Source organism: Talpa occidentalis, unplaced genomic scaffold (assembly GCF_014898055.3).
Source record: "Talpa occidentalis isolate TD23 unplaced genomic scaffold, MPIMG_talOcc4v2.1 talOcc4.11, whole genome shotgun sequence".
Classification (NCBI taxonomy): Eukaryota; Metazoa; Chordata; class Mammalia; order Eulipotyphla; family Talpidae; genus Talpa; species Talpa occidentalis.
This window is the reverse complement of record NW_023601104.1, coordinates 42,343,175-42,358,093: the sequence shown is the minus strand read 5'-3', so window position 1 is coordinate 42,358,093 and position 14,919 is coordinate 42,343,175. Positions and strand designations below refer to the sequence as shown.

At 48.2% G+C, this 14,919-nt stretch overlaps 1 protein-coding gene across 1 annotated transcript; it reads left to right on the top strand.

The window, feature by feature from the left end:
- Positions 1-7,876: 7,876 nt before the first annotated feature.
- LOC119238974 (mast cell protease 8-like) lies at positions 7,877-14,045 on the top strand. Its single transcript, XM_037503162.1, has 5 exons — positions 7,877-7,931; positions 12,377-12,530; positions 12,856-13,001; positions 13,208-13,464; positions 13,887-14,045. Exons 1-5 carry the CDS (start codon positions 7,877-7,879, stop codon positions 14,040-14,042), a joined length of 768 nt encoding a protein of 255 aa, XP_037359059.1. The 3' UTR covers positions 14,043-14,045.
- The last annotated feature ends 874 nt before the right edge of the window (positions 14,046-14,919 follow it).

The following is a 14,919-nucleotide window of genomic DNA, read 5'->3' as shown; positions in this document are numbered from 1 at the left end:
TTGTTCAGGGGACACCATCGGGTCACAGAGTCCACACTCCACCCCCGCCCTGCTTGGACAAGCCTGCCAGGCACCATCAGCTAGCACGTCCAGGTGGGTAAGCTCCTGGAGAGAGAGCGCTGTGATGGCCCCTCACTGAGCTGACAGTGAAACAGCTTTGATTTCTTCTCCATGTTCTGGTCAATCAGAATAAAAAATGAGGGGGCCAGTGTGGTCATAGCTCAGGGATCTTTTTATTTCTGAAGAAAAACTGAGGAGGAAAAGATTTCTGGGATATCATTCCCTGTAGATGACCCCTTCTCAGCCCCAGGGAAAGTTTGTGTCTTAGTTCTTCCTGACCCCAGGCTCAGGTTTACTCACTCAGCCCTTGCTTCACAGCTAAAGTTTTCTCTGTCTCTCCTCCTTCCTCTGTCTCTCCCTCTCTCAGTTGATGGCCCATTACACTAGCTGCTTTTCCACTTTTGGATGTGGGTAACACAGCACACTGTCATGCACAGAACTGGCTTCCTGAGGGGCAAAATGCCATCAGCCAACAGCTACAACCTCATGGAGGTTGAAAGTCAGTCACAGGTGACAGTCAGTCACCTGTGTATTTATTGAAGTTATGTTGGAGTCAAACAGGCCTGGACGCTGCTCGTCTCCCTATAATCAAGGCCTGGTGTCTGATGAACATTCAGTCCCTTCCCTGGGACACCTGAGCCCTCAGAGGGAGGCAGAAAAGATTGGGGGGATGATGAAGCTGAGAGGAGGGAAGCCAGAGGGCCGTGGATGAGACTTGTCTCTTTTCTGTCCATAGGGGGACTCTGGAGTTCCATTGGTGTGTAAAGGTGTGGCCCAGGGCATTGTCAACTATGCCTGCAAGCGGCCTCCCCAGGTCTTCACCAGGATCTCCAGCTTCGTGCCCTGGATCCACAGAGCAATGAAACTTGCGGCTTAGACCTCTGTCACTTGTTTGGGAGTGGGAGGGGTCACAGTACCTACCTGTGGGAGCCTCTCTTTGGCCATCTCCCAGTGGGAGGGTCTGTGTTCTCTCTCGTCCTTGAATATTTCTCTGGACACCAGTTGTTCACCAGGTTCCACTCTACCCTCTTTTCTCTCCCCTTGCTCACCCCAAATCCCAATAGCTTTTTCTTCAAGGTAATAAAGCAAACATTACTGAAACATGTATGGTACCACAAAGGCCCTGAGTAACCAAAGCAATGTGAGAAAAACGAAGAATGGAGGTGTTATGCTTCCAGACTTCAATCTACTATTGATACAGATGGCATTGTCTGTATATTTTTCTTTTCTTTTCTTTTCTCTTTTTCCATAAAGGTAGGTTTGTTGTATAATTAAAGGAAAGGACGATTGCACAGACAGAAGCAGGCAGGAAGAGCCCCTGAAAGACACAGGTTTGTTAAAAGAGAGGTCATAGTCACTGGTGGGCAGAAGAGCTGCCAAGTTTGTATATTTCTTTTTAAGACAGCCACTTTAATAGTGTCAATTGATTTAATTCATGTCTAAAGGACATCCTTCCATTTTTGTATTTTCTTTTTTAATTTTAGTAGTGTCATAGTTTTCATTGTACAGGTCTTTCAGCTCTTTGGTTAAGTTTATTCTTCGGTACTTAATTCTTGTATATATTTTTTAATTAAACATTTTTTTAGCTTCCACAAAACCACCCATGCCCACACCCCATCTGCCTCCCTCCTCCAACCCTCCAAAATGCCTGGGGGATGAGAGAAGTTTGGGAATGCATTCGAATTAGTCAATAACCACAAACTTACAATTAGCAACTATAACCACTCATTACCACCATAGGGTTTACTGTGTTTAAAGAACAGTTGACTCATTACAGTTATTGTGAGAAGCTCATGAGCAGAAGACCACTGTACGTCTTGGATCACAGACAGAGACGCTATTTCCTGCATATTCTGAGCTGACGGGGGAGCCACAGCACAGGCACACCAGAGAAAGTCTCTCAGAGAAGGAGTTTCATGCAAACCAGATGGAGATGGAGCTCTACTCTGGGCCGTTCTTCCTTCCAAGCCATGTAGTGCTTTCCCTGTGAGAGGCTCCCAGCGGGCTCTGGGGATACAGCTGGTGAGCAGTGAAACTGACCACGTTCCTACTCTTGAGCACTGAGACCCTCATCAGCAACATAAACACACACTGCATGGTTATGAATGGTGGCGAGTTCTCCGAGGGGAGGATGATAGCCCAGGACAGGTGAGGCTACTTCTTCTGGGACTAGGGAAAGAGCTTCCTGTGGAAGGACTATTTGCTAGTCACACATCAAATGAATAAAGAGGAAAAGAGTTCTCTGATGTTCTAGGAATTGTCTTCAGGGGGTCACAAGCCAGAAGTCCTGAGGTGCCTGAGTTTCGTGAGGAATAATGAAGAATGCAAGCTGAAAAATAGATTTCTTCTCTCTTTTTTTTTTTTCAAAAAATCTGTGGAACTTAGAAATAGGGAGAAATGGATAAACTGGAGTCTTTGCAAACTTAAATCTTCTGTCTAAAGAAGACAATGTCACCAATAAGAGTGAAAATAGCAACTTTGTGGGGGAGATGATATTTACAATTATCTGCTGAAAAACAGGAATTATATCAAATTAGATTATATCAAAACTCTTGAAATTGTTAAGAAAAACAACTCAAATATAACTGCAAGGGGTATGATGATTCACAGAAGAGTGAGCTCAAATTTCTAGTAAATATTTGAAAAGTTAGTGAACCTCACCAAGTGTCAGGGAAGTGGTTATAGAAACCACTATGATTTACCATTTCACATCTAGTAGACAACAGAAACAATGAAGCCTTATGATCCTGGGTACTGTTGGTGGCATTAATCAGAACAGTGAATTGTGCAGGATTGAGCAATACCACAGGAAAGGTACCGGACACACCAAAGGGCCTCAAACAACATCACTGCCTTTTTAGCATGTTGACAAGAAAAAAAAATTGATTCCCAGGGCAGGGGCCCTGTGTGTGTGCAGTTTGCAACGTCTCCCTGTCACAGGGAGGGTTCTCTCCCTGCACCTGGCTTCTTCCCACATCCCCTAAATGTGCACCTAGGTTCCTGGGGTGTTAAATGAACCCAGTCTGGGGGAGGGTGGAGTATGAGTATACCCTGCAATGGGAGGGCATTCTGCCTAGGGCCGGCCCCCGCTTTATGTGCTAAGCTGCACAGGGTACGAATATGAGTAGGAGTCAGAGCAGAGAGGAGGATTTTTACTTTTTATTCTTTGGAACCTTAATTTCACACCCAGTAAACACGTTTCTAAAAAAAAAAATACTACTTTTAAAATGTTGAATAATAAAAGGTTGTAGAGAGCTGGTGTAGTTCTAAGCAGTTTTTAAAAGTTTAAAATAGACAAGACCACCAGCTTACTTCCCCCTTCATTGTTTCTCCAAGTCAGATGGCTCATCATTTGATTCAGTCCAGACTGAAGTTCCCAGGATTTCCAAACCTGAGCTACTGCGCTGACTGGTACTTGCTTCTGACAGTAGAGACAAAGGGAAGAAAAACTTCAGCAAGGACCAGTGAGTCACAACACCTACCTACTTGAGCAGGGAGGGGCTAGGGTACTGAGTTCCCGCTAACCCGCCACCTCATGACCAACCTGGGCAGCCGCTGGTCAAGCCAGCTCCTCTAGCTGGTCTAAATGTTCCTCCTTCCTTAAATCATGGATTAGAACAAGGCACATTGCTCCAATCTGTTGTCTACGTTATGGTAATGAAAAAGCAAATAAGCTCGTGCCCACAACGGGACCCCTGAGACCTCTGGGTTCTGGTGTCTGATCTTTGGAAAGAACTGACCCTCCCAAGGCCCCCCAGCTGAATCTCTTCAGTAGATAGATGGACTCCCACAGGACCAGCTGCCCCTCTTCTCTCACTCATGCCCTCTTCCCTGCCTTCAACTAGCCTCGATTATCCCTTCCCATTGGAAGCTGATCCTATCTACAGATTTCTTAGAGAAGGCAAGGGGAAGACAATACTCCTGTTCTTAATCCACTGAATGCCTGTTGAGTGTCCTGATTGTGCTGACACCCAGTGGCTCCTAAGGCCTGGAATATTGTGTCATGGCCTCCCATGTCAGAACCAAGTGCCCTGTGCTTCCCACATCTCTGCAGGGTCTGGCTCTATCAAGGCCGTGCACCTTGTTAATGGGCTGGAGTTCAAGTTTCCTGGGTCTCTGAGCCCTTGAGGTGATTTTGAACATGAAATAGAGACGGTCTAATGTCCCAGGAGGTTAACATCCCACGTTCAACTCCTCAGGTGACCCTAAATTGTCTCTGCCCCACTATTCTCCTTCATTCCATTTAAAAGTTTGTGATTGTCACTCTCTGTTGTTCATGGTCTTTGTGGTAGACAGATCCTAAAATAACCCTCTGTGAGCCTCACCCTTATTTAATCCCCTCCTCTGTGAATGTGCCTGGGGTCTGTGAATATGAATTTATTTCTGTGTTTGCATGACCTTCTATGACAAACAGTTCACGCCCCTTTCAAAGCAGAGTTTTCTCCAGCTGATTGCAGCAGAGGAAGTCATAAAACCCTCAGTCTCAGGAGGGGGTGACATACCATTGCTGCCATGAGGAGGGGACATATGGCAAGGAATGAGGATGCTTCTAGAACTGACAGCTGCCCCTCACTGACAGCCAGAAAGAAAATGGGAACTGAGGCCTCCACTTCCAGGAACAGAGTCCTAGGGAGCTTGGCAGCTGACTCCTTTCCAGCGGCCTCCCATTGCCCACCCCGCCATGAGAGCCCAGCCTGGCAGACACCATGACTTGGGCCTTTGGAGACCTGAGTAGAGAACTCTGTTGAGCATCCAGACTTCTGACCATTTGTTATGACGTAATCAGTGGATGTTATTTTAAGCTGCCCAATTTGTGGTGATGTGTTACCCAGTGATAGAAAAGAAATGCAGCATTAATCAGAAATAATTTGCCTCACAGAAATTTGACATCTTAGGGTAAAGATGGAGAAAAAGGGGAGGAGAAAAGAAGATAGCCACCACCCTACCTGGAGTGTGATTCTGAAGAAATTAAAGATGAAGTCCTGTCTTTTCTGGTTTTTTTCCTATGTTAACGTCTATGCCTCATATGAATCTCCTCTCTTTCTATCCTTTCTATCTCCTCTCACACCAAAATGGCGATTATGCATGGGTGAGGAGATATGCGTTGATAGACTGAGGCTGAAGCAGATAAGACCTCCCTCCTGCTTTATGATCCAAAATGACATCCCCTCCCACAGCAGCCTTGGGGAGACCAGCCCCCCAGTGAGGTGAGCTTGGGCCACTGTGTGCTCCCTGCAGTGGGAATGAGGTCAGGATGAGCAGACAGGATAAGCAGGTATGTATCTTACATCAGGCTACTGTTTAAACAAATTCCCTTACTCCTACAGTGATCCCAAGAGGTTGGATAGTATTATTGCCATTTTATAGTTGGGGAAACTGAGGTACAGCCTGCGTAAGCACCTTTCCCAGGGTGCTGTGTTTGGACAGCAGTGGAACCGGGATCCACACTGCAGCAGCTGCAGAGTGTGCTTAACCTCTGCACAGAAGTCTTCACCCAAGTCTAAGTTACTTTTGGGAAAACCTAATATATTCTTGGTATCCTTGTGAATTCCAGGTCCTCTGAAGCTTTCTGCATCACATCGTGGTGACTGTTCTGTGGTCCACTTAGAGGGGAGGAGGTAGAGGGGAATCTTGCCCATTATGACTTTGATGGACTTTTCCTACATAGAATTAGCTGAGCTGCTGGTGTATTTTCATTCATGGGTTGGATGGGTGGGAGGGTGGTTTCAACAATTCAGAAATTTTCAGTCAATTTTTCCTCAACATATTTTCCCACTCTGCTCTCATGCCTCTTTTTCCAGGATTCCCATTACACATACACGAATTTAGTGTGCTATATCTCTGAGGATAGTTTCCCTATTTTTTCTCTCATTTCACTAGAGAATCAAAGGTTTACAAAATCATTCATGACCACATCACAAAGCCACCACGCTGACCGTGACATAGCAGCTCTGGGGCATGTCTCAGGTCACAAGGCCTGTCCCTGGTCAGAGCGGCTGAATCAGGAGCTGGCGGGGAACTGAGACAGGGCACTCAGGGGGGCTGTGCCAGTGTTACATGCACAGATGCCTGCCCTGCAGGATGGGCCGAAGCCTGTGAGTGGTTCCTCCCACCTTCCCCTGATTGAGCCTGGGGGATGGCAGGGGAGCCCCAGGTAATGTCCCAAGAGTTTGAGGAAAATTCTCTTTTAGAAAAAGTGATAGCACTGCCCAGCAGATTGGAAGTCAACTATGAAAACCCTCGTGGTTTGTGACACGATGCCTTCAAGTGATAACCAATGGCTCGAGGTCAAAAATGTATGCTATCATCCTAAGTTGCCAAAATTTCATAAATATAGACTACTGGGTACTTAACTCAATGTGCCCAACACAGATACTTAATGACTCACCCCAACATTGCTGAACACAACTGGGGCTTACAAGTTGGGGGAAGGGAGAGACAAAAGCTGTCAAAAGAACTGGACATGACCAGTCATTAACACAAGTCTCACCTGGGAAAGGAAGGAGAATGAGAAGACACGTACATGTTTTAGCTCTGGGAATAGGTCATCAGGAGATGCAAAACAAGAATGATGTCCAATTTCAGAGATCATAATCTTCTCCAATCTAAGTTAATTTAAGAAGGAACACAGAGTAACACAATGTACTGTAATGTAAACGATATGGGGATGGCTTGTATTCCAAGGAGATTCAAAATTGAAATGTCCTCATGCACCTGCGTACAGAAAAGAAGGACAGAAATGAGAATGAGAAGACACTTCAAAATTTCTAATCTGTGGAATGATGTTTCAGAGCTTCAAAGGAACATACCTTTATGTACAGACTGAGACACAATTCCAGAAGTCTTCTCAAATCCATATTAAATTAGAAGAACACAGAGAAGTAATGTAAACTGTATGGTGATCACGTGTATCCCAACTACATTCACACCTTGAAATGTTTCCAGGCAACGCTGACAGTGCTCAAGCACCTGTGCAGAGACTTGGGGTCCTCACCTGAGGTGGGGCTTCGGGATCAGAGCCTTAGCCCACATCACACATTCACTGAGCCCCAGATAACTCGGCGAGTGACAGGAGTGACCTGGAACATTCAGAATGACTGACAAGTTGCTTCTCCTCTTCAGTCCTGCCTCTATTCCCAAAACTACTTTCATACAGGGACCTTACACCTTTGTCATAGCAACAAGTTCAGATCAACACTGACCTTAGGATGAATCTGGCCTGGCCCACACACGACCTCAAGTAGAGTCTCTGTTCCTCACCCACCCCCAGCAGTTTCTGCTTGTCTGAACTTACCAACACATGATGGATGACCAGGCTCTTGACTATATGTTTCAGGAGAGATCACTGCTTCCTTCTTTTGCATTGAAAGAACACTTGGGTTATCACCAAAAGGAAGTTGACATGGTAGGATTGAACAGGTGCTCACATCTGAAGAAGCACTTGCCTAAACACAAATTTCAGCGACTGGGGTCATTTTCCAAGAGCAGAGGGTCTGTGTTAGAGTGGCGGTCACCCTGAAGGCAATGCCATATCCCAAGCACCAGGCCAGGGTCTTCTCCTCCTAGGCGTGGTCACACCTCCATGGCCTAGGGATGTGGTTCTTGTAGCTCCCCCACCACATAGACCAGAAGGAAGTGGATATGGGCAAAATGCATAACATAAGAATGAATTTCCATTCACTCTAAAATTTCCATTCACTTAGTCCCCCAGGAGGGGCTCAGAGGTCACTGAGCCTGCCCCTTTTTCTTCACCTCCAAGATTGAAAAGCTGGAGGGGAAGCAGGGACCACATCAGACCTGATCAGCCTCAAAGAAGATGCAGCCCTTCCTGTCCTTGTTGGCCAGTGTCCTACTCTCCGGGGTTGAAGGAGGTAAGTGACCTCCTTACCTATTCTCAGCTCCACCTCCATCATATAGGCCTAGTCCACTTGTGACACTTCCATAGTGTCCACTGAGGCTCGTGTGAGCCTTCCTCGCTCAGTCTGCTCCCAGAAACTTGCTGAAACCCAGACCTCTATCTGAATACACAGGCACAGAAATCACAGCAAAGGAAATTACTCCCACGAGATCTGGTGTGTCAGCTCCCTTCCATGGCTCTCACTCCTGTCACCTGAACAGGGACTTATATTTTAGAATAGGGCAGGATGCAGGGGAGGGGAGAGCTGGAGTTGATGTCCATAATTTCCATTTTGCACACCTAAGTCAGGTTAGGTGTCTGCTATGGCAGGAGCTGTCCTGTGGACCAAGAATGAAGGAGTTTTCTTACACTCAGGATCTGACTGTCACCCTCTCTCTGGCCCCACTCTCTGGTTACTCAGCTCTACCAGGAAGAACACAGAACATCTGGGCCATCATAGTGTGCCTCCTCCACTCCCAAGGCCTAGTAAGATGAGTATCCACTGCTTCTCCATATTACCCATCTCACTCTAATTTCCAACTCTTTCTTCCTTCCCTCTTTCGTTATTATTTAGAAAGATAAATATCTTTCCCAGGGCAGGACAGAGGACAATGGGGATTACGCCTGAAGGGACTCAGAGACTCCCTTTCGGAAGAAGAAGAAGTTCGGGGGTGGAGGTGCAGGTGGTGACAGGACAAGGGGTGTGGACTTGGTGCCCCCACACTGCACCCCATCATGGTGATGGGTAAAGCTGATGTCCTGTGTACTTTACCACAATAACATGTAGTCACAAAACGCAAGACTCCTCTGTGCCCAGAAGGAACTAAGCGCTCATGGTCGAGAAGTTGTTGGAGAAAGTGGGCAGCCACCTCCTCACACTCCCATGCCTGGTTGGAGCAACATCTCCTTCAGCTACTGGGGTGTCTGCAAGGAAAAAAGGCACCATGTCTGTCTCTGTTCACCCCCTGGCAGCCCCACCCCACCCTCCCTCTGTGAACGTGACGCTGAAGCAGAAGCCCTGGTGTGAGCTGGGCCCAGTGGGGCATCTGAAGAGGTACAGCTGGACTGGGAGGAGGAACTCTAGGGGAAGGGCCGGGGGTGGAGGATGCTACCCATTTCCATGCTCCTTTGTCCTATTTTGAGTTCTCAGTGCTGTCTGGGTGTCTACACTGAGGTTTGGGTCTGTTCGCTTGTCTGTTGTTTGTTCCTACTAGGTGGAGATATTTTCAGCGACTGTATCTTTAATCACTTTTCTGCCCTGTTGTCTGGGGTGGAGGGAATCCTGCCCATTTCCATGACCCTTGTCCTGCTTTGAGTTCATTGAGCTTCCTAATGATTGGGTTTGTTTCATGAAAATTGAAACTTTTCAGTCATTGTTGCCTCCATACTTTTACTCCTTCATTCTCCCTCATCTTCTTGGACTCACTATACGTATGTGCATTATTTCCATTCTCCAGTCTTCATGCACTTTCCTATTTTTTCTTTCTATTTACTGAAAAGTACAGAGAAATTGCAAATCCATTCATGAAGATCAGAGACCACCTACGTCTCCTGACACACTGGCTAACTCAGGTCCGGGCCTCTGCCCCAGGCCAGAGCAGCTGAATCACTACCAGGCGGGGGCAGTGAGGCAGGGCATTCAGGAGCCTGGGCCAGTGTTGCATGCACACATGCCTGCCCCAGAGGATGGGCCTAAGCCTGTGAGTGGTTCCTCCAGCCTTTCACTGATTGAACATCTGGGTGGAGGGGGACCCCAGTCGTGTCCCAAGAGTTCAAGAAAAATTCTCTATCAGCAAAAGTGATAGCCGTGCCCAGCAGATTAGATGTCAACTATGGAAATTGTGAAAACTCGTGGTTTGTGACAAGATGCCTTCAAATGATAACCAACGGTTCTGAGTCAAAATTATATGCTACATCATTGACTTTCTAAGTTGCCAAAATTTCATAAATATGATCTACTGTGTACTTAACTCAATGTGTCCAACAGTTACTTAATAAGTCACCCCAACATTGCTGAACACACTTGGGGTTTGCAAGTTGGGGATGGAGAGAGACAAAAGCCATCAAAAGAACAGGACAGTGACTAGTCATTAAGACACAGTCACACCTGGGACAGCAACGAGAATGAGAGGATACTTTACATGTTTCAGCTCTGAGAAAGAGTCATCAGGAGATGCAAAAGAAGAATGATGTCCACTTTCAGAGATCGTGGTCTTCTCCAATCTAAATTCATTTAGGAACGAACAGAGAGAAGTAATGTAAACTGTATGGCGATCGCGTGTATTCCAAGTAGATTCAAACCTTGAAATGTTTCCGGGCAACAGCTGACAGTCCTCAAGCACCTGCACAGACTTGGGGTCCTCACCTGAGGTGGGGATCTTGGGGTCAGAGCCTTGGCCCACATCATGATATCCACTAAGCCCCAGTGACAGGAGTGAGTTGGGACACTCAGAATGACTGACAAAGTTGTTCTCCTGCTCATTCTCTGCCTCTATTCCCAAAACTACTTTCATACATTTCATAATCCCAAAACTACTTTCATACATTTTCAAAACTACTTTTTACACCTTTGACCTTGCAACAAGTTCAGATCAACACTGACCTTAGGATGAACCTGGCCTGGCCCACACACGAACTCAAGTAGAGCCTCTGTTCCTCACCACCCCCAGCAGTTTCTGCTTGTCTGAACTTACCAACACATGATGGATGACCAGGCTCTTGACTACATGTTTTAGGAGACACCACTGCCTCCTTCATTGGAACTGATATAACTCTTGGGTCATAACTAAAAGGAAGTTTACATGGTAAGTTTGAACAGGTGCTCACATCTGAAGAAGCACTTGCCTAAACACAAATTTCTGCTACTGGGGTCATTTTCCAAGAGCAGAGGGTCTGTGTTAGAGGGGGGACACCATGCAGGCAATGCCTATTCCCAAGCCCCAATCCAAGGTCTTCTCCTCCTGGGCAAGGTCACACCATGGCCTAGGGATGTGGTTCTTGCAGCTCCCCCACCACACAGACCAGAAGGAAGTGGGATATGGTGAAATGCATAACTTAAGAATGTATTTAACCAGGAGGGGCTCAGTGGTTACTGAGACCACCCCTTCTTACTTCACCTCCAATGTTGAAAAGCTGGAGGGAGGAAGCAGGGACCACATCAGACCTGATCAGCCTCAGAGAAGATGCTGCCCCTCCTGTCCTTGTTGGCCAGTGTCCTACTCTCCGGGGTTAAAGGAGGTAAGTGACCCTCTCTATTCTCAGCTCCACCTCCACATACAGGATTGGTCCACTTGTGATACTTCCATAGTGTCCACTGAGACTTGTGTGAGCCTTCCTTGCTCAGTCTACTCCCAGAAACATGCTGAAACCCAGACCTCTATCTGAATATACAGGCACAGAAATCCCAGCAAAGGAAACTACTCCCACGAGACCTGGGGTGTCATCTCCCTTCCATGGTTCTCACTTCTGTTACCTGAACAGGGATTTATATTTAGGATGGGCAAGATGCAGGGGAGGGGAGAGCTGGAGTTGATGTCCATAATTTCCATTCTGCACACGTAAGACAGGTTAGGTGTCTGCTATGACTGGAGCTGTCCCCGGGACCAAGAATGAAAGGATTTATCTTACACTCAGGGTCCAATTGTCCCTGTCCCCATTCTTGGCCACTGAAATCTACCAGAGGAAAACTCAGATACAAAATGAGCCACAGCATGTGCCCTCACCAGACTCCCAAGGTCTAATGGACACTGACTCCCACCAGGCTCAATTCCGCCCCATCCCCAGCCCAATCTGATTTTCAAACTTATCTAATCTTCCCCCTCGATCCTCTAGTCAATTTCTAAAAAAAACAAATCTGTGCTGGGAATCAAATTGCATTAGCACCACTCCTCTCTGCTGCTGACAAAAGAACTGGAGTATTCACTGTGTGCCCAACAAGCCTTTTGGGGGTATGTACCATGTGGTGGTTGACTCAGGATGGGGAAAATGGACCCTGAGTTTTCCACTGCACAGGATCCAATTTTTCAGGTCTGAGATTAGGCCAAGCCTGGAGTAGGCAGGACACAGTTTGGCTGAGAAATGTGTGACAAAGAATCACACAGGCTTGGTCAAAGCAACTAATTTCAGGTCATGAAGATGTCTATCCCAAGTACACATCCTTCCCTGGGACATGTGTTTGAGGCTTTGATATTCAGCTGGGCAGAGCTCCCCGCTCCACAGAGGAACTGAGAACCAGGCAAGGAAACATTCCCATGTCCCCATGAGCCAAGGAGGCCCGTGTCCATATCCCATGGTGTTGGGTCCTTGAAGACCATGACAGCCCACCCCAGCCTGGGTCACCTCATCCATTGTTTCAGCCTGCAAGGCAAAGCCTGAATCTTTTTCTATGAACAAAGAGATGCAGGGAAGTTTCTCTTTCAGGAGAGATCTACTGGGGCAAAGAGGCCAAACCACACTCCCGGCCCTACATGGCACTTGTACGTTTCTATAGTGACCAAGACGGTCATTTGAAGAGATGTGGGGGTTCCCTGGTACAAGACAACTTCGTGTTGACAGCAGCTCACTGCAAAGGAAGGTGAGAACAAATGGGGCCTTAGCATCCTGGGACCTCCTACACATCCCAGGCAATTCAGGAAGGTTCCTGAGCACACAGAGCACATAGAGGAGGCCCGGTGACCTGTGTGCCAGGGCAGAGGCAGTGTGGGGTTTCTGGAGCATCAGAGGAAGAGGAGGCTGCCGAAGCACCATCAAGGCCTGGGTCACCTCTGCACAGCAAGGAAGGAGACACCCACCCTCCCAACCTTCCAATCTACTCAGCTGGGGGTCTAGAGGCTGCGCTTCAACCTGCCCTCCAGAGACTGTGCTGAAGTTCCCGACTTCACATCCCCCTTGTTTTACAGAAATATGACTGTCACGCTGGGAGCTCACAACATCAAAAAGAGGGAAAACTCCCAGCAGGTCATCCCGGTGCTCAGAGCCTTCCCCCACCAGGACTATGATGCTAAGAAACATATCAATGACATCATGCTGTTGAAGGTACTGTCTTGTGATTTTCAGGGGCAACTGCACAAGTTACAGGTATGAGTTCCTGCCTCCCTCCAACTGGATGCTCGTCCCGGGTCATTGAACAGAAGGGAGCTGAGGAGAGACTCTGATGGGGTTGCGGGAGGGCAGTGGGTACAGGCAGTCTTCCCACAGGCCTGAATCGAGTGTAGGCCGGGACATGAACTCCCCCATCTCCTTTCTGACCAGCTGAAAAAAAAAAGGCCCAGCTCACCAAGACTGTGAAGACCATTGCCCTGCCGCATCCTCGGGATGTGGTGAAGCCCGGGCGGGTGTGCAGCGTGGCAGGCTGGGGAAAAACGACTGGTGGCAAACTTTCAAACACACTTCAGGAGGTGGATCTACAAGTGCAGAGGGAACAGAAATGCAAAGATCTCTTCAAAAATTACAAAAACTCCATCGAGCTGTGTGTGGGAAACCCTAAGTCCAAGAAGGCCTCTGGAGGTGTAAGGAGACAATCCCTTCCCAGTCTTGCCCCAGGGTGTCTGTGACATTGGGGTGCATGACCAGGCTTCTCCCATATCACAGTGTATAGTGAGCCAGGCTCCACGCGTGGGTGGAGGCAGCACGGGGGCAGGTTCTCCCTCCATCAACCTCTGGGACTTTGTCCTGGGCCAACAAGAAGGAGCCTGGGCCTGGGCTGAGCTCAGGGGGACATAGCCAGCATTGGCAATGGTGGGGGGAGTCACACAGGTCTGGACGCTGCTCATCCCCCTACAATCAAGGCCTGGTGTCTGATGACCATTCAGTCCCTTCCCTGGGACACCTGAGCCCTCAGAGGGAGGCAGAAAGCACTGGGGGGATGACGAAGCTGAGGAGAGGGAAGCCAGAGGGCCATGGATGAGGCCTGTCCCTTTTCTGTCCACAGGGGGACTCTGGGGGCCCATTCGTGTGTAAAGGTGTGGCCCAGGGCATCGTCAGCTATGCTTACAAGCATCCTGAGGTCCTTCCCCGGGTCTTCACCAGGATCTCCAGCTTTGTGCCCTGGATCCACAGAACAATGAAACTCTCCAGGGATAACTAGACCACTACCACCTGTTCGTGGTCTCCTTCTGCACTTATGTGGGTATGACTGACTCTTAATAAACACCATTGCCCAGTGAGAGTATTTGTGTTCTCTCTGTCTGTTGAATGAAATCATCCACGTACCAGGTCATTTTCCCCATCTTCTCCTGTCTTCCCATCAACCCCTCCCCTCTGCCACCACATGCCACCAGCTCCCACCTGTGCCTCCCCTGCCCATCCACAGCAGCAAAGGTGGTCCCTCTGCCTGGCCACCAGGAGGGACTGTCTCCCAACAGAACAATGGAACTCACTTCCCAGAGACCCTTAGGGAGACCTTGGCTCCTTCCTGGATCCCAGCCCAACCTCCAAGGCAGAGGCCTGGGAAGAAGCATTTGTGCCCCACTTCCCACACCTGACGTAGGCCGGGTCCCAGCAGCCCCACCTCTCCCTGAGTCCCCTCCTTAGTCTCCCTGTAGCTATAGCTCAGCGGGATGTCTGCTCTGGGCTCTGTCCCCGCCGGGTCCTGTCTGCCAGCTCCCCTGTGTGTTTGCAGCAGGGCCTCGAGGAGGACCAGTTTGTAACCACCTAATCCTCATGGCACCTGTGACAAGGTGACAGATGGTCTCCCACCTTAGACACACCTCCCACTGGAGTAGGGCTGCTCAGCCCTTGTCCACCAGCTGCCCCACAGCCTTTGCTAGAGCTAAATCAGCTGCTAACTACTCGTCTATAGCTTCATGTCTTCATGTCCCTCTTGGAAGTATCTTGCCAGCGGATATCTTGAATAAGTGCCAGGTCTGTTCCAGGCTTGTGGTCTAAGAGAGAGTAGGAAAAACATGCTGAGTCTCTTCCCATTAGTTTATTTAATTTGGGGGTTATATTTTCACTCCTCTATA

Coding starts and splice junctions, on each gene's coding strand:
- LOC119238974 (XM_037503162.1), top strand. CDS start 7,877: ATGCAGCCCTTCCTGTCCTTGTTGGCCAGTGTCCTACTCTCCGGGGTT. Junction 13,002..13,207: donor GCTGTTGAAGGTACTGTCTT/GTGATTTTCAGG, acceptor CTTTCTGACCAG/CTGAAAAAAAAAAGGCCCAG. Junction 13,465..13,886: donor CCAAGAAGGCCTCTGGAGGT/GTAAGGAGACAA, acceptor TTCTGTCCACAG/GGGGACTCTGGGGGCCCATT.